The 20,916-nt window shown below is 52.6% G+C and overlaps 9 protein-coding genes across 9 annotated transcripts; 4 read left to right on the plus strand and 5 right to left on the minus strand.

Moving 5' to 3' along the window:
* Window positions 1-141: 141 nt before the first annotated feature.
* Window positions 142-740, minus strand: P170DRAFT_470255 (cytochrome c oxidase subunit 7; the record flags this gene model as incomplete). Its single annotated transcript, XM_024852730.1, has 5 exons — window positions 142-171; window positions 258-289; window positions 341-401; window positions 468-546; window positions 712-740. The coding sequence occupies 5 exons, from the start codon at window positions 738-740 to the stop codon at window positions 142-144; spliced, it is 231 nt and encodes a 76-aa protein (XP_024710117.1).
* Window positions 741-936: 196 nt separating this feature from the next.
* P170DRAFT_374210 (uncharacterized protein) lies at window positions 937-3,768 on the plus strand. The gene has a single exon (XM_024845278.1). It carries the CDS (start codon window positions 1,132-1,134, stop codon window positions 3,634-3,636), a length of 2,505 nt encoding a protein of 834 aa, XP_024710118.1. The 5' UTR covers window positions 937-1,131; the 3' UTR covers window positions 3,637-3,768.
* Window positions 3,769-4,783: 1,015 nt separating this feature from the next.
* P170DRAFT_345357 (uncharacterized protein) lies at window positions 4,784-6,062 on the plus strand (the record flags this gene model as incomplete). The annotated part of the gene is made up of 3 exons (XM_024843509.1): window positions 4,784-4,977; window positions 5,064-5,239; window positions 5,302-6,062. The coding sequence occupies 3 exons, from the start codon at window positions 4,784-4,786 to the stop codon at window positions 6,060-6,062; spliced, it is 1,131 nt and encodes a 376-aa protein (XP_024710119.1).
* A 48-nt stretch (window positions 6,063-6,110) lies between these two features.
* On the minus strand, window positions 6,111-7,454 carry P170DRAFT_460846 (thiamine-binding protein). Its single transcript, XM_024851974.1, has 4 exons — window positions 7,207-7,454; window positions 7,021-7,126; window positions 6,654-6,756; window positions 6,111-6,534 (listed from the first exon to the last, which is right to left on the minus strand). The coding sequence occupies exons 1-4, from the start codon at window positions 7,321-7,323 to the stop codon at window positions 6,468-6,470; spliced, it is 393 nt and encodes a 130-aa protein (XP_024710120.1). The 5' UTR covers window positions 7,324-7,454; the 3' UTR covers window positions 6,111-6,467.
* On the plus strand, window positions 7,021-11,223 carry P170DRAFT_374216 (inositol-pentakisphosphate 2-kinase). The gene is made up of 3 exons (XM_024845279.1): window positions 7,021-7,454; window positions 9,804-10,592; window positions 10,643-11,223. Exons 1-3 carry the CDS (start codon window positions 7,392-7,394, stop codon window positions 10,838-10,840), a joined length of 1,050 nt encoding a protein of 349 aa, XP_024710121.1. The 5' UTR covers window positions 7,021-7,391; the 3' UTR covers window positions 10,841-11,223.
* Window positions 11,224-11,398: 175 nt separating this feature from the next.
* Window positions 11,399-12,765, minus strand: P170DRAFT_483593 (tetratricopeptide repeat protein; the record flags this gene model as incomplete). The annotated part of the gene is made up of 5 exons (XM_024853900.1): window positions 11,399-11,642; window positions 11,700-11,885; window positions 11,947-12,447; window positions 12,521-12,617; window positions 12,666-12,765. 5 exons carry the CDS (start codon window positions 12,763-12,765, stop codon window positions 11,399-11,401), a joined length of 1,128 nt encoding a protein of 375 aa, XP_024710122.1.
* Window positions 12,766-13,322: 557 nt separating this feature from the next.
* P170DRAFT_452455 (dipeptidyl peptidase 3) lies at window positions 13,323-15,710 on the minus strand (the record flags this gene model as incomplete). The annotated part of the gene is made up of 7 exons (XM_024851276.1): window positions 13,323-13,712; window positions 13,770-13,867; window positions 13,918-14,053; window positions 14,087-14,356; window positions 14,415-14,464; window positions 14,521-15,352; window positions 15,417-15,710. 7 exons carry the CDS (start codon window positions 15,708-15,710, stop codon window positions 13,323-13,325), a joined length of 2,070 nt encoding a protein of 689 aa, XP_024710123.1.
* Window positions 15,711-16,373: 663 nt separating this feature from the next.
* On the plus strand, window positions 16,374-17,455 carry P170DRAFT_432400 (nitroreductase family protein). The gene is made up of 3 exons (XM_024848253.1): window positions 16,374-16,831; window positions 16,956-17,070; window positions 17,176-17,455. The coding sequence occupies exons 1-3, from the start codon at window positions 16,400-16,402 to the stop codon at window positions 17,382-17,384; spliced, it is 756 nt and encodes a 251-aa protein (XP_024710124.1). The 5' UTR covers window positions 16,374-16,399; the 3' UTR covers window positions 17,385-17,455.
* An 18-nt stretch (window positions 17,456-17,473) lies between these two features.
* P170DRAFT_374222 (uncharacterized protein) lies at window positions 17,474-19,747 on the minus strand. Its single transcript, XM_024845280.1, has 3 exons — window positions 18,398-19,747; window positions 18,061-18,350; window positions 17,474-18,012 (listed from the first exon to the last, which is right to left on the minus strand). Exons 1-3 carry the CDS (start codon window positions 19,658-19,660, stop codon window positions 17,586-17,588), a joined length of 1,980 nt encoding a protein of 659 aa, XP_024710125.1. The 5' UTR covers window positions 19,661-19,747; the 3' UTR covers window positions 17,474-17,585.
* Window positions 19,748-20,916: the final 1,169 nt, after the last annotated feature.

The following is a 20,916-nucleotide window of genomic DNA, read 5'->3' on the forward strand; positions in this document are numbered from 1 at the left end:
ATTGACGCCCAGCTTATCTTATATACAACGTGGAATGTCTTCCTCTTACCAACCCATCATAAAAGAAAATAGAGATACACCGCCAATTGGAATCCAGGCATGCTATTTTATCTGATGACAGATGCTATTCAACAGACCCGTCTAGTTCTTGCCGAACCAGGTCTTGTGGCCCTGTTGGGAGGTTAGTATGCGATTGTCGAATAACGTCGCTGCTCCTGGGAACCAGTGATAGCTTAGGCAAGAAAGGGAGTACTGACAAAAACCATACGGCCCATGGCGTAGGTGGTAGCTAGGAAATATTAGCCTCGAGCCTCTATACCAACGCATTCGGAACACTCACCAAGACCCAGGCCGTAGACGGAGAGGAGGTAGGGGTACATGACGTAGGGGCTGCGGTCGGTCTGAAGCAGCCATATCATGTTAGAATTGTTCCTGCGCGCGTTGCGTATGTCGGTTGATCAACTGACCTTCCACCACTGACGCTTGCCGTCGTGCTGCTGGAAAAGACGCTGGTAGAAGGGGACACGGTTCTCGCGGAACACGAATCTGTAGACAGAAATATAATATTAGCATGGTTTCTGGAAGTGAAAGAGGCAATTGCAGTCCGGCCAATTGGGGTAGCCCCATTACACCGACGAATTCGGTGCTCAATTGGCGACCTCCAGACTGGGATCTGGAATTCGAGGACTAGGAGGAACGAGAGTAACGTACCCGGCCATACGAGGGGCGGTGCGGAACATTTTGGCGGTGCGAAGGAGTGAGGGCTCTGGAGAGAACAGAAATGACGATGACCAGGAATTGCTCGCAAGTGTCGCTCGGACGATGTCGTGAGGTGCGGATCCGAGGAGAGCTGCACGTGACATCCCTCTGCTTCCGCCTTTCACAGACGCGGCTTAGTAACCCTCCTTGCACGTGACAGTTGATGCCTCGCGCCAAGATGCTGAGTGCCTGACTGCCTGGCTTCCGTCATCCCAAAAAGTGTCCGCGGCATCAAGAGAGCGCATGCAAAAAGCAATGAACGGCCGTTTTCTGTCTTCCACCCCCACTTATGGAATGTGTGTCATGGGATATTGACGAGGAGGATGTTCAGAAATACAACCAAGCCGAATCCTCACCTTTCTCTCATTACTCATGCGCCCGGCTCTTCTCCGGTTACTGAAGAGGCCGTCAGCTCTCTCGGTGCTTGACTCTCTTATTTCAATTCCCCTTGGGATCGAGGAGCTGGAATCTAAATACAAGGGCGAATGTCTGCGATATAACTCCCGAGCGGCATCGCAAAAGATTGAGGACCAGGCAGTCGACCACGAACGGCCTGACCATCACAAATTTCGGACGCGACCATCGCCGTATCCCTCCAGTTTTCGCGTCTACGATATCCAATCACCGCAGAGCCAAGCGACAAATGGCAGTGACCGGACCAGGCAACCCCAGGCGAAATCATCGAATACAGGACCTCCGCGAGAGGTGGGATTGCAATTGGAGAAGTTAGAGTACGAGTCGGATATTGGACACACGGATGGTATCGGGACACGCCTGGTGGACGACCCGGCCCGGCGGCATGATTTTGCCCTATGGGAAGAGCTTCTTCGATACAGACAGCGACATTATGGGGACAAAGGCACCCACGATATCTGGGAGGGCTTGATGGTGCGGGTGGACGATGTCCAGCTGCCTGTCAGGGGTGACAGGGCAGACTTTTTCTGGCAGAGCTTTGTGGACTTGGCCCTAAAGCGAACCGTCTTACTGAATGAGCTGGTGAATTACGCTTTTCGCCTCTGGAAGGAAACAGGGAACCGCTGGGATAAACTCTATGAGGCCGTCGTGGGAGGGTTGATTGCTCGTGGGATGCCGCAACAGGCCCTCGAATGGCACAAGAAACTGCAACATCCTCATTTATCCGAGCCGAACGATATCCTCCGAATCCTCCAATTAACTATCGCGCCTCGTCATCAGTCCAGAAACAAAGCTGTCTCGAAGAGCCGGCATACGTCAACGGGGTTATGGGTGTTCCAGAACATTTGCCGCTCTACGAAGGGACATCGGATATATGCCCCCGTCATTTCCACGTTACTGCGCAACGGCCTCACTGAAGATCTGTCACAGACGCACCAGGCTCTGATTGCCCAGGACGACCACCCAGAATCCTACGAAGACATCCAGCCGTTACTGGAATATGCAGAAGAAAATTGGCCACGCTTTCGTTTTCAGAAGCTGAATGTTTATGTCGAATCTCGATTCCCTGGGCGGGCTGCTACAACCAAAGGTGGCCCTACTACGAAGGAACCGCAACCGGACAAAGAGCCATTGCATGAAAGGAAACCTTTCAAGGATGAACTCGGTGCGCGCCTCTTCGCGACGAGAGCCTTGAATTTCGAGATGATTCTTTCCGGGCTGCGAATGTTCGGCGTATCAGCAATTGGGCCGCAGACCGTTCGCGAGATGGCGGTCCGGGCTCATGGTGGGCAGGACATACTGGAGAAGCTCCGACAGCTGCAAGCCGCCGGGATTTCGGTCGGAGATAGTGTGTTTACCCGCCTGGTTCGCAAGCTGGCAAGCGAACATCGCGAGGTTCTTCTGTCCGATTTCATCAGCAGCGATCAGCATTTTGAGATGCTGGAGGACGTAGCCGCGCAGGAATCCTTATTGGTGTCCTACTACGTTGCTCGCGACTGGCGCCAGTACAACATGACGCTGGCCATCCTCGCCGAAATCTCCACGGAGGGGCCGGATCTCTCCAACATCCACTTTCGAAAGTTTATCGCCGCGGATGAATGGCGGTTCGCCTCCAAGTTTGTCGATGACATGACGTTGCAAGGCCGTTCCCTGTCCAAGGAGAGCATCGATTTTATGGTGAAGCACATCCTCCCAGCCCGCCAACCGGGCCACATGCCACAGCAACTCGAAGGTCGCTCCCTCGTCAAGGAGATGGCCTTTGTCGTTCAGATTCTGCAGCGTGCTGCCAAATCGGGCACGGCGGTGCCATCCAAGCTCTGGATTGAGATGTTGAAGCGACTGGGCATGCTCAATCGCTGGTACGACCTCCGAGACTGTTGTTTGTGGCTCGCGCGTCAGCATTCACCTGCTCCGAAGCACGCCGTGGGCACCAGCAGCTCCGCCAGCCAGTTGTCTGGCATTCCATCCAGCGCCCGCGGTCAGCATCTCCTGCAGACGATTTTCACCGGCCAGATGCAAGCGGCGATCGTGTCGTGGGGGTTCAAGATGCGCATCTCGCACCAAGCGGAACAACCGTACGCAGCGTTCGGACCGGAGCAGGAAGGGCTCATCCCGTGGGTGCGCGGGCTGGTGCTGCTTCGCGAGCTGGAGCAGCACGGGGTGCAGCTCCACGTGGGGGAGATTCGGCAGACGTGTCGCCAGCGCCTGAAGGTGATCTTCGGACCGGCGGTGCAATCGAGTCGGCGCATGAACCGGATGCTGCGGCGCGAGAACCCTTACAGCGTGGAGCGGGTCATCGGCGATATCAATCGGGTCTGGGGCGAGCCGTCGCTGTTCGGCGGCCGGGAGCACGTGGATTTGTTTCGATTAATCAACCCTGCCATCTCGCCGATGTCCCTTCGCAGGATGAGTCGGAACCCTCGTCAGCGCCGAGCGGCCAGCAGCGTGGATGAAGAGACTTGATAATAGATAGCCATATGATACCAATGTACTATAATCACCGACTTTGAATACGGCATTTACAGGTGTGCAAGTGTTGCGCACTCGGGGTCCGTCACACCACATCCAGAGTCTAGGAGGGAGTCCGTATTGATTTCCCGATGGAGTCAAAACCTCGTATGGCCAACATTTACGGTTAGTTCATGGAACATGGTTGATGCCTAAGGTATACACAGGTCTCCCACCCACCGCACAGCCGCCCAACGCCCTCCGCTGGTTGGCCGCCGAGCCACCGCTGGCGCGTCCACGGGACTTCTATTCTTAGTCGCCAGGCAACGCGGCCAGACTGTCGCCGGTGGACTCTCTCATATTGTCCGATCGACAGGCATGCGTCACCTTGTCGGTGCCACGGGACTGCGCTGCTTTTCTTTTTTCTCACTGCGCAGTGGATCCCGTGAGATCCAAAAAAACCAAAACATTTCCACTTCCATCCGTCGTACTTTCATTTAACTGCTGCCTGGAAGGTATTGATTCATTCATGACCTCCATAGTCCATACTCCGTACACATCTACATTTATTTCTCTTAGTTAAAGAATTAATCTCTCCTGTCTTAGATCACCCCCTCTAGCCCATCCTCTACACAGTTAGACCCCAGTATCGCGATTGCGAATTGTTTCAATCCGCCTCCAGAACTCCAGTGGGGGCGCCTCTCTTAGGCGATGATCCTCATCCGTGGTCAATAGTGCTCCGCCGACATACATCGGATTCCATTATTGTTGGAGACTTTCCCGCATTGACGTTGCTCACTCAGCCTCTTTCGCTCTTCTTCTTGTCGTCCTTTTCTTGTTTTCCTCTCTCGCCGTTCTCCCTTTCATTTCGTTTAAACTTCCCTCGTGTCTGGTCTGATCTGGGTCTGGCCCATAAGCATTCCATTCCCTCCTTTTGTTGGACTTCCTTTATCGATCATATAATTATTGCCCGATTGTCCTCGCCACCTCCTACCTCCTCGCCTCACCTAACCTGCGACATATATCAAGGATTTAGTGACTGCTGCACTGCACTATCTCGACCCTTGCGACCGACCGTCCATCCGTCAGCTATCTGTCCCATCTATCCAACCACCAGCAAACAAACAAACAAACAAACAAAAGCAAACACCCCCCGGTCGCAATGCTCGGACGCCTAGCCGTACTGGGCCTCCTGCCCTTCGCCGCCGCAAAAGCCGTCCTCCCGCGCGCCGACACCGCATGCAACAACTCGCCCGACCTGTGCTCCAAATCCTACGGCGAGATCACCCATCTAGGATGCCATAACAGTCCCTTCCTGAAGGACGCGTCGACGAGTTATTCGAGTTTTGGGAATCAGTATGTCCTCTCCCCCTGTCCGGCCCTGATTGTGGTAGCTTGGTTTGAGGGGTGTGAGTGGTGGTTGCTAATGAGATGTTGATTAGGTATGTGAATACGACGTCGCAGCTGGATGCTGGAGTTCGGCTTGTCACGGCCCAGGTGCATAAGAAGGATTCGGAGTGGCATTTGTGTCATTCGGGGTGTGATTATTTGGATGCGGGGAAGCTGAGCTCGTGGTTGTCGGAGATCAAGGAGTGGTTGGATAACAATAAGAATGATGGTATGTGACCTTTTCAGTTGCGCATTCAGCAGTGTCAATTTAGCTAACTGGCTGGCTATCAGTCGTCACGGTATTACTGGTCAACTCCGACAGCGCCTCGGCCTCCGACCTCGACTCCGAATTCAAATCCGCCGAAATCACCAAATACACCTACAAGCCGACCTCGCAGACCTCCGCCCCCTCGTCGTGGCCCACCCTCCAAGAACTGATCAAGGATGACACGCGACTGATGACCTTCGTGGCGTCGCTGGACGCCTCGAAGAACAGCGACGCGCCGTACCTGATGGACGAGTTCAACTTCATCTGGGAGAACCCGTACGACGTCACCTCGCCGTCCAACTTCTCCTGCAAGCCCGACCGCCCGAGTAGCCTGAAGAACGACGTGTCGTCGGCCCTGTCCTCGAACCGCCTGCCGTTCATGAACCACTTCCTCTACCAGTCCGTGATCTTCGACATCCAGCAGCCCAACGCCAGCTATATCTCTACGACGAATGCGCCCTCCGGGGGCACGGGGAACCTGGGCGATGCGGCCTCCAAGTGCAAGAAGGCGTGGAGCCGCCAACCGTCTTTCATCCTGGTGGATTTCTTCGACAAGGGACCCGCCATCGACACGGTGGATAAGCTCAACGGCGTGAGCTCGCCGACAGGACGGAAGAACGTCACCGCCATCTCGGAAACCAGCACCGCGTCGACCTATAAGAACGTCTTCAAGGGCCTCGTCGAGGTGGTCCAGAAGGCCAAGGCCGGTTCCAACCCCAGCATGGGCGAATGGATCTGGGCCGGTGGTGACTGGGGCTCTCTCGGTGGTGGACTTGCCATTTGAATATGTTGTCGGCAAATTGTCGCCTCTTTGTTTTCACATTATATGTATTTTTTTTTCCCCTTCTTATTGGATCATCCGCGATTTTCCTCGATTTGACAGGGTTATTTAGATCAGCGTTTCAGTTTGGACAGGGACGGATGTTTATTTTGTGGTCCTTTTTCACGACATTCCTTTCTGCTATACATAAGTCGGCATGATATGCAGAGCATAGAAGACGGCGTTGATGGTTGTTAGTCACGACTTGAATTTGATGACTGTTACGAGTCCTCAACTCCCGTAGTCGAGCATTCCATTTCAGTAGCAGTAGATGACCGATAACACAGAGTCAGTCAACCTCAAATCTCATCTGAATATATGGGGAGTCAAATTGCGCCTTATTCCAAGCCCACCTCACCCACTGTCTATTTATTCCTTACCCAATAACTGCCGGATTTTATTAACCTTGTCATCGAACGACTGCTCCTTGTCGGTTCTAGACCGCGAAAAAGGAGACCATTAGCTCGTGTCAGGAGAACAGACAATCCCGGCCATCGACCGCGCCACCAGTCACTTTTTAAAAAAAAAAAAGGGGGAAGGGAGCACAGCACTTACCTCGACCCAACCCGAATGTCGGTCTGGATGCGGACGATTCCCTGCTCGTGGAGAATAGTATGCGCCTGGCCAATAACCTGGTGGACCTTATCCCAGGGGCCCTCTGTAGTACGGTAGACATATCATCAGAAACGAGAAACAAGCGGTGGGAGAAGTCCAAGAAAACGGGGGAAGGGAAAGGGGAAAGGGGGGAAGCCACAAAAACGCCATCGGGGGGAGCAAGGCAGACGGTTCTGAGAAATCCAAGCACAAGGGAGGGACTTCATATGCGATGCAGAAGTTTGTTGGACGACGGACGACGCAGTGAGACAAACAATCGAGGTTGAGAAGGGGGTCGAGCGAGGCAAGGAGACGCGACGAGACGTACCGAGGGTGGTGCCGGCAGAGTGCATCACATACTTGACGCCGGATTTCTCGATCAGACGCTGGACGTCGGCGATTTGGGCGGAGACGGAGGGGGAGGCGGTTCCAATCTATTGCTTTGAATGTCACAGGAGGAATTGAGTTAGTCGCGGCTTTCTGGCGGGATTTGCTGGGATTGGATCCTTATAACACTCGGCGGGCTGGGGAGGGTTGCATCGTATAGACGGGGAGAGCTTATCATGACTTCAGGCCGGAGAGGGCCGGAGTCGAGCAGTCCGGAGGAACGAGGGACGATCAAGCCATTCATGGCAGCCAGGACCTACCGGAATCAAGCAGAAGTCGGCGGTGCAATGGGCGGGAGTCGGGATTGAGGCGATGTCTGCAGAGGCCATGATGATTGACGAGACTGGAATGGGGCAAGAGTGTAGAGTGGAATCGGTCGTATGATATGCCGCGGTCCGTGGCCTAATCTGGTATCTTGCAGTGGCCGGACTTAATTAATTAATCTGGATTCTGGAGACCGAAGAAGAGAAAGAGAGAGAGAGAGAGACGGTGTAAAGCCCGCAGAGAAAAGGAAGAGGGAGAAACGCGGGGTTGCAGACGGAGGAGGGGCTGCCGGTCTGCCTTCTTTCGCTTCGTCTTCTCTCCACTGATCATGTCCGGATCCAAACTGGCCATCATCCAACAGATAGTATGATTGGGATAGGCTGATGCCATGTTCTGACGAAATAATCTCCAGAACTTCCGATTGCTAGCTACGCTGCCCTCCTCCATACGGTCCCCGCGGGCCAACTCATCACGATGCCTGCCCGGTGAACGGAGCAAAGTGTCCACTTTTCAATGGATATGATGGATCTGAACGTGTCATGACATGACCATTTGTGGACACGAGTCCGACCAGGATCATCGGTCGCCGTCTTTCTTTTCTTTTTCTCGCTGCTGCTCCCCAGATCGTGCAAGCCTCACCACTAAGCCCCGAATCCCTGGTCTCCGACCCCCCCGTGAACCCGGTTGGATCTGAATCTAATGATCCTGGGGGCAGAGGCTAACAAGGCTAGCGATCGGCTCGACACGGTCGCTCTGGCTTATCGGCCGGCTGGATGGCCCGAAGAATTTACTAGAAAAGGGCGATGGAAACCAGGGATGATGCTGCCAAGAGGCTCTCGTCCCTAGCGAACCCGTCATCCAGAAAACACAAGGAAAACAAAAGAAAAGGATAATCGGATTCTCCTCCAGCCCGTAAGGCTGGGTGGATAAGAATGAAGAATAGACCGGGGACACGAACGATAGACCTTGGCATTTCTCCATCGACAAATGGACCCTGCGTCATCTTTCTTTGTTTAAATGCTGCGCGAGTCAGCCAGCCAACCGGCACACTGAAACCTAGGTTCACGATCCGACTACTTTTTTTCTCCCCCCTCTCATATTGTTTTTTCTCAGCTCAGTCAGTCCGTCTGGGTTGCATTATTGCTGGGATTACGGAGCTCCGTTCCTCTACCCCTATTCATCTCCTGTTCCTCCTCTCCTGGATCTTCTGCCATCAGCCTCTCCTTCCGTCTTTACTCGTCATTCCCCGACAGCAAGCGGTGATTGGTGGCAAACGAAACTCTCGAGGGCTGAATGTGACGCACCTCCGGGCTGGTCTGACCGTCGCTCAGTCCCTTGAAGATAGTTACTTATTCCTCGCATGATCTCAGCACTTCCATTCCTGGTTTCCTCGGTGATCGTCAACTATTTTACCCATCACAATCCACCAAATTAGCCAGGCCCCCCGCGAGTCTTGACTGACCGCCTATCGCCCTGGGGTCCGAGTTCCCCCAGCTGCCTGTGTGCCCGACGACTCTTGCGATCGAACGCACTTATCTAGTTTCAACCCCCGGAATTTCTCACTGGGCCACATTTCTCACCTCCTTTTCGTTTTCCTCTTTCGAGCTGCATGCGACGGGCTTGCAGCTGCTGCATCCGATGCACGGCGTCGAGTCGATATCAGAATACTTGGAATCAATCTCGGTGACCGTGCTCTGATTGGCATGAAATCCGCCTAAGACTCCCAAGAGCCAAGCGCCACAGGTGCTGCTGCCACTAGAACCCCTGCACCGACCTCAATCACTGATCTAGAAACCCTCCCCGCTAAACGCTATCGGGCTTGGAGGATTTTCCTTCCTTAGTTTCTCTGGGGTTGTCATCCGCTGTTCCGAATTAGCCAAAGGGGAATTTTATTTTTGTCTAAAAAAAAGGAGGTCTTGCTGGATAGACCGGTCATAAATTGCCTCGTGGATTGATTTTTAATTCATCGCATTCCTCAATTGGTCAGTAGTGACGCGACAGGCAACCGCCACTCATTCCAGCACGGAGACAAGAGGGACCAAAAAAAGGTGATTTTCGTGGGAACTTAATAAAGGAGAAAAATAAATTGCTATCTCGATATCTAACGTGGCGCCGGAACACTCTGCACAACTCGGGAGCCTCTCCTCTGTCCCCTTTGGGTTCACTGCATCTGCGCACTGAACAAGTTTTTTGCTTTTTCAGCCCCCTTCCAATCCGCTGCCTTTTCCTCCAACTATTTATTCGGCACTTGGTAGCGTTGCCAGGGATCCCATACCGTTGCTGCCGTGCCTTTTCTTTGTCTGAGGCTGTCAACGCCATTTTAACTGGGGTTGTAGATCCTCCGGAGCCAGGCCTTTTTCTTCTCCCTGCCTGTCCATTGCGGCCATGGTTCTTCCACAGAAGAAATTTTCAGCACCCTACTTTACTACTTAACGAATGACCAAACCCAACCTACTAGAGCTCCCAATGGGAGCTCAGCTTGTCTATCTGGCAGAAGGTGGTGCCAACGTCATCTACAGAATCGTGTCGATCAAGTCCTCGGCCCATGGGTCCAAAAATGGCTCTTACAGTGTCCCCGCCGAATTCAAAGGGAAGCTACTTCGACTTCGCAAGGATACATCGTCGGGGATCGCATATCAGGAAATCGCGCGGAATTTCGACCGAACCATTCGTCCTTTGTTTAATCCGGAGGAACTAGTGGACCAGGAGCTGGTGAAACTCCCAAAAGGGCTTGTCCAACAATGCAATGAACAGTTGCATGCCGCCGAGCTGAACGGCCGGCGTCCAAAACGACGTCACGGCGTCTATCTATCCGTCACGGAGCCATTCGGACTACTGATCACGGACATGACGGTATTTGAAAATCCGGGAATGATCCTTGCGGAGCTCAAACCGAAATGGCTTCTTCAATCCCCTTCGGCACCGGCAACTGGTCGCCGATGTCGCACCTGCGCTCTGCGCGAAATGAAGAATCACGAAGCTCGCCGGGCCGGTAAATCCGAGGATCGGTCGTTCTGTCCGCTGGATCTTGTCTCGGAGCGATTCGAAAATGTTCTCCGCGCCACCAAATACGTCAAAGGATGTAAGGACCAGATGCGGCTGGCCACGGTGCTTTATCGAAATCCCACGCTACAGAAGCTGTTGAGTCACCAGAAGGCGACTCGAGATGTAGGGCTCTATGGACCGCCGGCGCAGTCTCGAGAGAAGTCATTAGCCATGACCTTGCGAGACTGCACGATGTTCATCAAGGTACGTTGCGCTCTCTCTAATAGTTTGGATAACCGAACTGACCATCTTAGATGCCACTCGATGATTTAGGAGCCGTTGAGATCCGTCTCGGCGATCTAGACCTCAAGACCGGAGCCGGCGGCAAGGCACAGTACTGGCATGATCTGGAGAAGCAGCTGATCGACCAAGGCTGGTACATGGGCTGCAAGGGCTGTAGTGCTACAAGTGAATGTGCGCTGCACGTCCGGGGGTCGCAATCATCAATATGAGACCACTTCTTTCCTTTTTTTTCTTTCTCTCTCCCTCCTACTCTTAATCTCTTAATTATTCACCATATACTCACCTTACTGGATCGGGGTACACAGCACCCATGCTAGATCTGTACGACAGGTCTGTTTCTCACATCATGACGAAACGATAGATGGATTTGTCCAGTTTTCTTGCTTCTTTGTGTTGAGTCTCGGGTTGATTTTCTTTCATTCCATGGGTTGGTCTTTGGTTCGGGTGGGTCATTGCATTCGGTTTCTTATTGCATCTCGGTCTGGGTGGTTTTCGTGTTGTACAGTACCTACATTTGGGATTTGTGTCGCAATTATTATTATGGTTTAATATTGAATTCTATGTCAATTTGGTGGGTCCGAAAGCAGATCCCAAGTCAGTATGTTAAAGAACAAAAACGCCTCTGCCGTAAACCGAGCCAACGCCAGCAAGATACAAAATACCAAACAGCAGCGTAAATCTTCGAACCAACAAGCCGGAGCAGATAGAAGGCCAGAAAAGAACCCTACACTTCAGACGCAATGGCTCAACGATAAAATGCTAGCTTTTCACCTCCAGAAGATTGGCACAAAACTATCGTACGCATCCTCAGTATCGCACCGCACAGCCTCGGGCCTTGTCTTCAACATAATCTTCTCCGCCTCCTCTCGGAGCCACGTCGCCTCGCCTTCACCATCGTCGAGGCCGTCATGCATAAGAGCCTCGGAGAGCTTGAACAAAGTGCGCGCGTACTCCACCGGCCTTGCGGTTTTGCACACTTCGGTCATTTCCATCGAGTCGCGAAGGTTTTTACTGCGTTGGTTAGTCTTCGAGTCTGAAAAAGAGGCAAACCGGGGGGGTTGTACTCACATCGCAGCTTCAACTTTGCCTTGGTCCAGACAACAGACACCCACTTTGTACAAACAGGCTGCATAGAACGGGTGAGTACGCGTCTGGGCGCCTTCCAGCCAGGCGTTCTGGGCCTCGATGTAGAGGGCTTCAGCGGCGTCGGAATCACCCTGGCGCCGGGTCAAGGTCGCCAGACCGAATAGGGCACTATGAAGAGTGGTTAGTAGGTCAGGTCTTGCTTTTTATCTGGTTAGTATGTATTACTTACTATGCCAACATTGCCCAGTTCAAGGGCTGCTCCGTTTTCAACCGCGGGATGCAAAGATCGAACATCTCCTTCGCCTTCTCGTACCGGCCCAGATAGACCAAACAGCGCGCATGGTTCTGGATGTGTCGTGCTGGCCGATCGCGGGCCTTCGTGTCGTCTTCGTTTGCCGTGATTTCCCACCATTCGCGGGACTGCTCGTACCAGGTTTCTGCGCCCGCGTGCAGATTCGCAGTGTTGTGGCAGTATGCGAGGTTGTTTGCGGTGTAGCAGAGCAGGATCGGGTTACGGGGCTCCTCCTGGAGTCGGATCTCGTAGCACTGCTTGTTCAGATGGATCGCGTGGAGCGGTCGTCCAAGGCTCTCTACGGCTTGGGCCTGGTGGCTGAGGACGGAGCCTTTCAGGTCTGTTTTTGCTGGTCCGTCGTCGAGTGTATCGATTGCTTGGGGGTTGACGGCGCAGACTTGCTCTAGTTTGGTCATTTCGTTGATCTCGGAGAGGAATCTATTTATCGTTGGTTAGTGATTCGAGCGCAATAAGATACATATCGGAAAATAAGTAGGATAGGGTAGGGTACCTTTGGCAGGACGACAGAAGGCTACAAAACTCCCACGTGGCTTTGAAGGAGTCAGAAGCCTTAGTCTCCTCGATGAACCGGTCCTTGAGGCTCAGGACTTGTTGAAGGTGTTAATTGCACAGGCTCCAGCGGTCATACAACTGACCTTTCGAAAGGTCTTCGCTGGGGAAGACATCGTGGAGGAGCCTGACAGCGTTGTCGAAACAGCGCTGGCGGTCCTCGTGGGTTACGTGGGCCTGGGCCATTCTGTGGATTCGTGATGGTACGTGACAAGAATGAGTGGATGATCAAATCAATGTCGAAATGAACAAATGCCTCGAGGATGATCAACTATCTACAGCGAAGATGACCTTGACTATATAGCCATGAAGCTACCGGAAAACTCCACTACATAGTAGGAGGTTCCAACAGTACGTTTGTCTCGTTCCCTCGTCGCAAGAGCCAAGCTTAGAGGTTTTCTTAGTGTTGTGGGAAAGCTGTAAAGGTATTGAAAGGTGCAAAGGAACAAAGCAATCTGGTTGAATACTTTAACTTCCATTCAGGAGGCTTATCACTGAACAGTCCGCCTCCGTTGTGTTGTGCAATCAATACGTGTAAAGAGGCTTATAGACTGCACCTAGCGGCATTCTACGTTGCTAATTGCTATAGCCGAGTCAGTCATCTCTCCAAGGGAGCTCAAATGATTGATGTTGTCTGTTTACTGCGTTATCAAGATAGATCAAAATCGAGTATCAGTAATCCCCGTCAAATACTTCAATCCACGCCCTTACAGTCTACAATTGCCAACAACGTAGGATCGGCGTTACAAATTTCTCTCCGCAAAGGATTGGATGATTCCCTCATTGCTCGCCTCATACACCTTCAGCTCGACTTTCCCATCATCCCGCAGGATCGTATTGGCCTGGACGAATTTCCAGGGCGGCTCGGGCTTCGACGCTACGATCTGTCTCCAGACCTCGTATTCGCCATCAACAGCACTAAGAGGCTCGTAGAACTGCCTGCACTGCGTGACATTCGCGGTGCAACGCCAGACGTGGATTCGATGAAGCATGTTCCCAATGCAAGCTTTTCCATGAGACGCGATCTTGGACCGGTCAACGCGGACAAAAACCGTCCCGGCCATCTGGTTGCAGTCGACAGAGAGGAGTCCATTAGCGTGGAGCATCAAGTGCTTAAAAATAGCGTAGTTTGCCTGTTTGTCATGAAGTTAGTAATGGGTCTTGTATGGGATGTTCGAGGAGTGAGGTACGTTGGCATGGGCACTGCCCCAGGATTGCGTCTCTACGTTAAAAGCCTGAAGTGCACGCAGACCCTCGACTCCGATATGTAGATAGGTCTGGTAGATGACTACTCGGGATTAGTATGGATCAGGCGACCCGGGGAGATGTAGTACTCACGATCGTCGGCCTTGATGTCACTGTGTTCGTCGTAGCCGTACATGGACAGTACGTCTCGATCTTCTGACAGATAGTAGGAAACAAGCATTACTCTGCACTCCTCGACAGTCCCTGCCAGCTTCTCGAACACGCTTGTCTATGTCTGCCCGGGTCGATACCACGACTCAACCGGCTTACCTGTCAGTGAGTTTGTGGGCGGAGATGCCCGGTCAAAGTTGTAAACGCCAGGCGAAGTTTCTGCGAGAAGTTTGCCTGTTCCGTGGCCGAGAAGCTCGTGGATCGAAGTTGCAATGAAGCGGATGATGTGATTGACCGCTTTGAACTCTTTGGCTTCAGAAGGGTGCACCCAGTAAAATTCACGATTCGGGTCGGCGTTGGCACTCATGCGATTTGCGTACACGATGTTCTTGAAGCCATGGGTCTCACGGATGTCGTTGTACTGTGGGCAACCGATATCAGCAAGATGATAAACCGCTCGAGGGTTCATGCGTACTTACATTAGGGACTTTCGACGCCTCCCACACATTGCTGCACCCAAAGGCAAGCGCTATCGGGTCAATTTTAGCCAGAGGAAAGTTGAGTCCCAGTAGCTCATCAACTAACCGTGGACGATAGAGAAATGAGGAGCCTGGAACTCGGATTTCTCAAACGGACCTTTGCCGTCGTTGACGTCGGGGACGGCCCAAGGAAGCGTCCGAATGAGCTTCGTCGAGCTATTGACCAAGGCTGTCAATTTGGCAGTTTCCTGAGGGTCAGCAATACTGACGACACCTCTCCACTCGCATCGGACCCCATATGGGTCCCTGTAAGGCTCCACAAATCCAAAGATACTCTCGACTCGGGGGTTGTAGTCCTCCACCCATCGCTTCATACAACTGCGGTATGCCTGCAAGCTTCCCGTGGTAAAACTCTCTATATAATCCTGAATGTAGCGAGCCTGGGTGTCATTCGAGGAGAAGCGCATTGCTTTTGTGACGCTGTCACAGATCCGGGACATCTCCTCAGAGTGGTCACCGCGCTCCAGTCGGATAACATCGTTGCCTTTCTCAACGCCGTCCTCGCTACTCAGTTGGAGATGCTCCATCGGAATGTCTGATCCCTTCAGATGGTCCTTCATTTCCGCGTTCGTCTTCACGGACGCCTGGAGGATATCATAAACAGTCTTGTCACCGTTAACACTCTTTCGGATCCGGGTGTTTTCAGGCTCAACGGCATGCTCCTCCATCACACGAGAAACGTCAGCAATCTCGTCACTTGTGAACTTAGCATCACCAAGGTAGTACGCTGAGTCCGAGAGCCCCAGTACTGATGGTGTAGCAGATATCATGGGCTCGATCACTTTGTCCAGCGCATTTGTAGCGGCCTGCGAGATGCTTGCCATGCTGCGCAGGGAATCAACCGACAAATTAGGAACGACTTTGCGGTCACCCTCTCCCTGTTTTACAACTCAGTTATCCGGGTTCTTGTTTCTAGGAAAGGAAGTACCGGGGAAAGCCTACCCAGAAGTTGTTCAATTTCGATAAGAACATGCCGGCGTAGTCTAGGAAATCCACTAGCTCCTGGTCTGAGATGCCGAAGCTCTCAACAAATCGAGACCATTGGCCCTGGCAGGCCTTATGTAGCTCAAGGATGAAGTCTAGGATCCCAGGGCCCTCGGGGGAAGTTTGACGCAGAATAATCCGGCTTCCGTGCCAGGCAGCCCGGGAGAGATGGTGGGCAAATAGCTTCTCCTGTTGCGAGAGACCGTCCCAGAGGTCTTGGATTGCGAGCTGATATGTAGCTTCTGGGCTCATTCTGGCGTCTTGGGTTAGACCAGTCAATGCTGAATTTCCGATGCAATTATCTTGTAGTCGTGAGGACCGGGAAGGACAGGAATGGGGTTATAACTGGCGGACGACAAAGCCAGAAATGCGAAGCCATTAGTCGCAACGGTATCCTCAAAGAAAGATATTCGAGGCCCTCGTATTGATGCGATTTACAAGGATGTATCCAATCAACTTCCAGGTGCCCACGACCTAGGTTTCTTGCGCATCCGCAAGTAGTAACATCAATGAAATTCCCTCCACGCCCCAGCGCCCCAGTACCTTCTCCTCTTTCAGAATGAGGTCTTCTTTGCGGATTGGCTTCATGGGATCACAGGCGGCAATCAAATTTTGTGAATGGTAATTCCTTAAGTCTGGGTCATGCTGGGCCTAGAGCTGCCCGTGATCATGCCTGTCATCGATGCGACAAGGATTTATGATGTCATAAATGCCATTCAGCTAGAGAGGTTACTTGTCAGCACGAGTAAGCATGAGAATAAGATTAGAATAAGATTAGAAGTACTGGTGTTGGTGACAATCGCTGAATAAGAAAAACGTAAACCCGATTAATCAGCTTAACCCCGTAATTCCGCCCCTGTAAATCAACTATAAAACCACCTCCATTCGATCTATACATCCCATCCCATCTCTTCCAATCCAATTAAATCAAATCAACCACAATGGCATCCCGAATCCTCTCCCGAGGATCCTCCTCGCGTCTCCCCCTCCTCTCTCGCTTCCCATCTATATCCAAACCATCTCTTTCAGCTTCTCCCCGCCTCTTCTCCACAACCCCAAACAACAGCAATGCCCTAATCTCCCTCGCGCAATCCCGGCGCACCATCTACAACCTCGGCAAGACCCTCCCTCCCTCAGTCACCGACAAAGAGATCGAATCGCTCGTGCACGCCGCGATCCTGAACGTCCCCAGCGCATTCAACACGCAGTCCACGCGGCTCGTGCTGCTGCTTCATTCGGAGCACGAGCGGCTCTGGGACGTTGTCATGCGCTCGTTCGAGGAGGGCCTGGTCAGTTCTGGGAAGGTGTCCAGGGAGATTTGGGAGGGTCAGACGAGGCCGAAGTTGGAGGGGATGAGGGGGGGTGTTGGCACGGTTCGTTCTTTTTTTTTTTTTTCTTTCTCTTTTTTACTAGTGGGGGGGCTGGGGGAGGGTGGTTAACTACTGCTTTGATGAATGAATGAATGAATGAATGTGACTGACTGATGACGATGTATAGGTCCTATTCTACGAAGACCCGGCGCATATCGAACCGTTCAAGGAAAAGTTCGCGACGTATAAAGACCACTTCGAGACTTGGGCGCAGCATTCCAATGCGATGCATCAGTATTTTCGTATGTCTCTCCCTTTCTCTCTCTTACCCTCGCTATCTCCCTGTCTGTACTAGTAGCTATAGCCACTAGGCACTAGCTAGGACAATACTAACTCCACCATGACAGTCTGGACCGGTCTCGAGTCTCTCGGCTTCGGGGCGAACCTGCAACACTATAACCCGCTTGTTGACGCCCCCGTGGCCGCGGAATGGGACATCCCGCGTGACTGGAAATTAGTCGCGCAATTGGTGTTTGGGAGCCCCGAGGGAGGGCCGAATGAGAAGAGCCAGAAGCCGATTGAGGAGCGGGTGAAGGTTTTTGGGAAGAGGGATTAGTTCTTGGTTTTTGTTGAGTCGCAGCTGTTGTTACTATTAGTCTGTGGAGAGATAGAAATAATAGATAGAATAGATTTGTAAATTACATACTCCAACTCCAACTCCATGCGTCGCTAATTGTCTATATGCAGGTATATATATGACAGTAAACCGATAAAACAGGGGAATATAACACCATGGATGCATCAGCGTGATTAACGCCTAAAAGAAGTCCTCTTCGCCCAGCCATTGAGAGTCAATGGCGTATGCCACCAGGTCGGCCGCACAGCACATATCTTCGTGTCCGTGGTCGAGATCCAGAAGCCCCAGCACGCTGTTCAGTCGATCCTGAAGGGTCTTCTGCCATTGGGAGACGTTCGATTGCACCTGTGTGATCGCCTGGGTGGAGAGAAGGTTGTCGGCTTTCTTTTGAGATTTAGATTTTGGTTTGACCTCCTTGTTAGGAGAGCGGGGGGCAAGAGGCTGTCGTTGCGGAGGAGCCTCAGTTTTGTGGTTCTTCAGTAGGGATTTCAAGAGGAAGAGCAGCCAGACGAGATTGGTTCGTGGGGCGTATTCGCTCCAGATCCCGGGGATATCGGCGGGCTTGGTGTCGTCCAAGGGCTGTCCGGTGTAAAGCTGGGCGCGCATGCTAGGGGCTGTTAGTTTTCATCTCCCGCAGAGGACAGGAATAACTTACTATCTATATGTATTTCGCAGGAGAATCTCGTCCTCGTCCCGACCAACGGCATCGAAGATTTGCTTCTTGTCAAGATCAGACGATGCAATATCCAGAGTCTCGCCTGATTCCTCGGCGGTCCTCAGCTCTGCTCGGGAAAGCGAGTAATCGATAATGGTGGTCTCCAGCGTGCTTATACCGAATCCACTAGCAGATGGCAAGCGCAGGATCTCAAGCTCTGTCGGCGGGTCCATGCGGCCGTCCGGTCGGGTACTTCTGATACAGACGTTTCCAAGATGAAGATCGCGATGCTGTGGTCTTTTAGCAGCTGCTAGAGTAACTGTTGGAACGGTCATACCTCGAACTGCGCATACTCCTCGGCTCGCGCAAGAGCCATCGCCACTCCCCAGAAAATATCGTAGATTTGGAAGATGGACGACCAAGCGAACTTTTCCAGTTCACAACCAGCATCATCCATTTCTATGATAGCCCACAGCTGCGAGTCAGGGTACGCCCTTTTGCTCGATGGGTTAGGATTCAGGCAATCGTCTTTGGTCTTCTTATAGTGGTCCCATGCTTTCTGAAATGACTCCGGAAAGCGGCCCTGGACGACGTGGATCTCGCGAAACCGAGCGAACCCTGGGATCGGATCCAGATATTTCAACATCTTAGCCTCGGACACGATCTCCTCAATGCTCGTGAATTTCTTCGAACCAGGACCACTCTGCGCCCGCAGAGGAACAACCTTGAACACCCCGTCCCCGTATGCCTTCAGACGAGCAAGCTTCGACTTGGACATTTCCTTCTTGCACACCTCCTCTCGCAGTCGGAGTTTGTAGACCTCTCCGTAGGAGCCCTCCGCGATCTTCACGACCTCCAGCATATTCCCCGCGCGAGCAGCCCACGAGCCGAATTTCTGAACGCTCTGCGCCGCTACCGGCGACAGCGCCTCGTCGAGTATGGTCCGAACGTAGGTATTTGCTTTCTGGTCCGACACGAATCCGGCCGACTGCCGTTGAGCGGGCTTGCTTGGGGCGGGCTTGGTCCTCCTCGTCCGCCTCCCAGTCTCGCCAGTACCGTGGCTTTCCTTTTGCTCTTGCTCCTGCTTTGTTCTCCGTGCGGCTGTTTTCGGACTAACCCTGACTTCCACCATAGCCTCGTATTGCTTTTTCGGTGCGGTCTCGGGCTTCGAAGGAGTCGACTCGGCGGTCTCATTTTCCGGTTCGACACTCGTCTCAAGCTTCGGCGTGTCGATTTGCTCCGTCGCGGGGATCTCGTCAACATCTCCCGTACTGTCGGGCGTCTCTTCAACTTGCTCCTCTACCTTCTCGGTAGTCCTGACCGGCTCAACCACCTTCTGCGTGTTATCCTGGCCATCCCCGATCCGCACCTCAGCCAGCTTCTCCTGGAGGGACTCGACGCTCTCCTGGGCGGGCGTGGGCAGCTTCTTCACCTCCGTCTTCGCCGGACTCCGCTGATCAAACACCGCCCTGGGCGCATCGACCCTGCGCTTGCCGTAGACTCGTCGTTGCGCGTTCGGACGAGCCTTCGCGGCTCTGGGCTTCGATTTCGGTTGTGTAGGCGTGACGTCGCCTGCGACGGGGGAGAGGGGGGAGACCATTGCTGCGGCGGGTGTGATTCAGTCGGAAAATGGTGCTCTCACAGAGCTGGCGGCTTTGGTAAGTAGCTGTGTGGAAGGTGTGTAAAGGCGACGGGGGTGAGGTCGTGTGTCTGAAGTGGCATTTGGGAAGGCCGTTTGGGGGGTATTGACTCCTTTCCCGATGTGGACTAGTGCAGTGGTTGCTGCGGTGAGGTGGATTATGTAAGTGGCCGAGCAAAGTATGTCTACTTCTGGTTGGACCTTCTACGTAGGGCTACTGGGTAGATGATACGGAAGAATGTGCTCAATTTCTAAGAAATCACCAGAGATAAGTAGTGCATGGTTCTTGTTTCTGTGTTCGATGATCAAGCTTCGTTGGTAGATGAAAACGGGGTTACAGAAGACCGCGATATATAACCTACGGTTACAGTAGCAACGCCAAGACAAGATGTGCCCCAGTGTATTTGGGTTCAAGGGCGCCTTAACAGGAACATGAACTCAATAGGCTCAGTTCTTTTCTCTGACTGACTTAAGGTTTGCCTTATCATGTATTCTCGCTGGATAACTAGGTATTTAGGTCGTTCAGGTGAGTACATCCACAGTCCGAGCCATTGGAGCAGAATCGATGTTTATACATCATCTACAGTAACACACATCCATCCTGATTCAAAACCCACCCCCTGGCACCAAACTAGGCTGGGCCGTAATACAAAAGGTCCGTCAATCATCTTCAAGACGGTCCTGAAAAGGCAACTCATGCCCTAGCTCATCCTTAGCCATTTCTAGCAAACCCAAGTCGCATGAAGATCATGAGAGCCGTGTTTCTATTCTCGGACTCTCGACGGCAGCGATGAAACATGAAAGGTCACATCATCTCCTAGCGCTGCAATTGGCAGATGAAGGCAGATGGTAGCGGTGTTTACCCCTGAGGCTGGCCCTGCCGTCGAACATTCCTCGCATCATGGAACAAAGAATGTCTCGATGTCGACGATTGCACTGGATTGGTTGAAGAATTCCCATGGCGAATCACTCGAGACCCGACTGGGATCGGCGAGGTAGGGAGCAACGAGCAACTGGGTCTGCATGGCCCTGAAAATGCCTCTGGTTTGATTAACGGATTCCACGGCCTGGGCTGAGTTTCGGATGACTGGTCTGCATGCTTGGAATGGTTGTACGGAGCACAGAAATTGAACGTTTCTGGTACTACTCCGTGCTGGTAGCTCTGTAATATTCAGCCGGATAGTTCAGAACGGTACGGACATGTCGATGCGCTGTGG

Source organism: Aspergillus steynii (genome assembly GCF_002849105.1).
Source record: "Aspergillus steynii IBT 23096 chromosome Unknown P170scaffold_1, whole genome shotgun sequence".
NCBI lineage: Eukaryota > Fungi > Ascomycota > Eurotiomycetes > Eurotiales > Aspergillaceae > Aspergillus > Aspergillus steynii.

Bases quoted from the DNA above. Each gene is read 5' to 3' on its own strand.
- P170DRAFT_374210 (XM_024845278.1), top strand. From the start codon at position 1,132: ATGCGCCCGGCTCTTCTCCGGTTACTGAAGAGGCCGTCAGCTCTCTCG.
- P170DRAFT_460846 (XM_024851974.1), bottom strand. From the start codon at position 7,323: ATGAATGGCTTGATCGTCCCTCGTTCCTCCGGACTGCTCGACTCCGGC. The intron at 7,127-7,206 runs GTTATAAGGATC...TCAAAGCAATAG, and splicing joins CCCTCCCCAGCCCGCCGAGT to ATTGGAACCGCCTCCCCCTC. The intron at 6,757-7,020 runs GTACGTCTCGTC...ACCGTACTACAG, and splicing joins CTCTGCCGGCACCACCCTCG to AGGGCCCCTGGGATAAGGTC.
- P170DRAFT_374216 (XM_024845279.1), top strand. From the start codon at position 7,392: ATGTCTGCAGAGGCCATGATGATTGACGAGACTGGAATGGGGCAAGAG. The intron at 7,455-9,803 runs GTCGTATGATAT...AACCTACTAGAG, and splicing joins AAGAGTGTAGAGTGGAATCG to CTCCCAATGGGAGCTCAGCT. The intron at 10,593-10,642 runs GTACGTTGCGCT...TGACCATCTTAG, and splicing joins ACTGCACGATGTTCATCAAG to ATGCCACTCGATGATTTAGG.
- P170DRAFT_432400 (XM_024848253.1), top strand. From the start codon at position 16,400: ATGGCATCCCGAATCCTCTCCCGAGGATCCTCCTCGCGTCTCCCCCTC. The intron at 16,832-16,955 runs GTTCGTTCTTTT...GACGATGTATAG, and splicing joins TGAGGGGGGGTGTTGGCACG to GTCCTATTCTACGAAGACCC. The intron at 17,071-17,175 runs GTATGTCTCTCC...CCACCATGACAG, and splicing joins TGCGATGCATCAGTATTTTC to TCTGGACCGGTCTCGAGTCT.
- P170DRAFT_374222 (XM_024845280.1), bottom strand. From the start codon at position 19,660: ATGGTCTCCCCCCTCTCCCCCGTCGCAGGCGACGTCACGCCTACACAA. The intron at 18,351-18,397 runs GTATGACCGTTC...AAAAGACCACAG, and splicing joins AGGAGTATGCGCAGTTCGAG to CATCGCGATCTTCATCTTGG. The intron at 18,013-18,060 runs GTAAGTTATTCC...AACAGCCCCTAG, and splicing joins CTGCGAAATACATATAGATA to CATGCGCGCCCAGCTTTACA.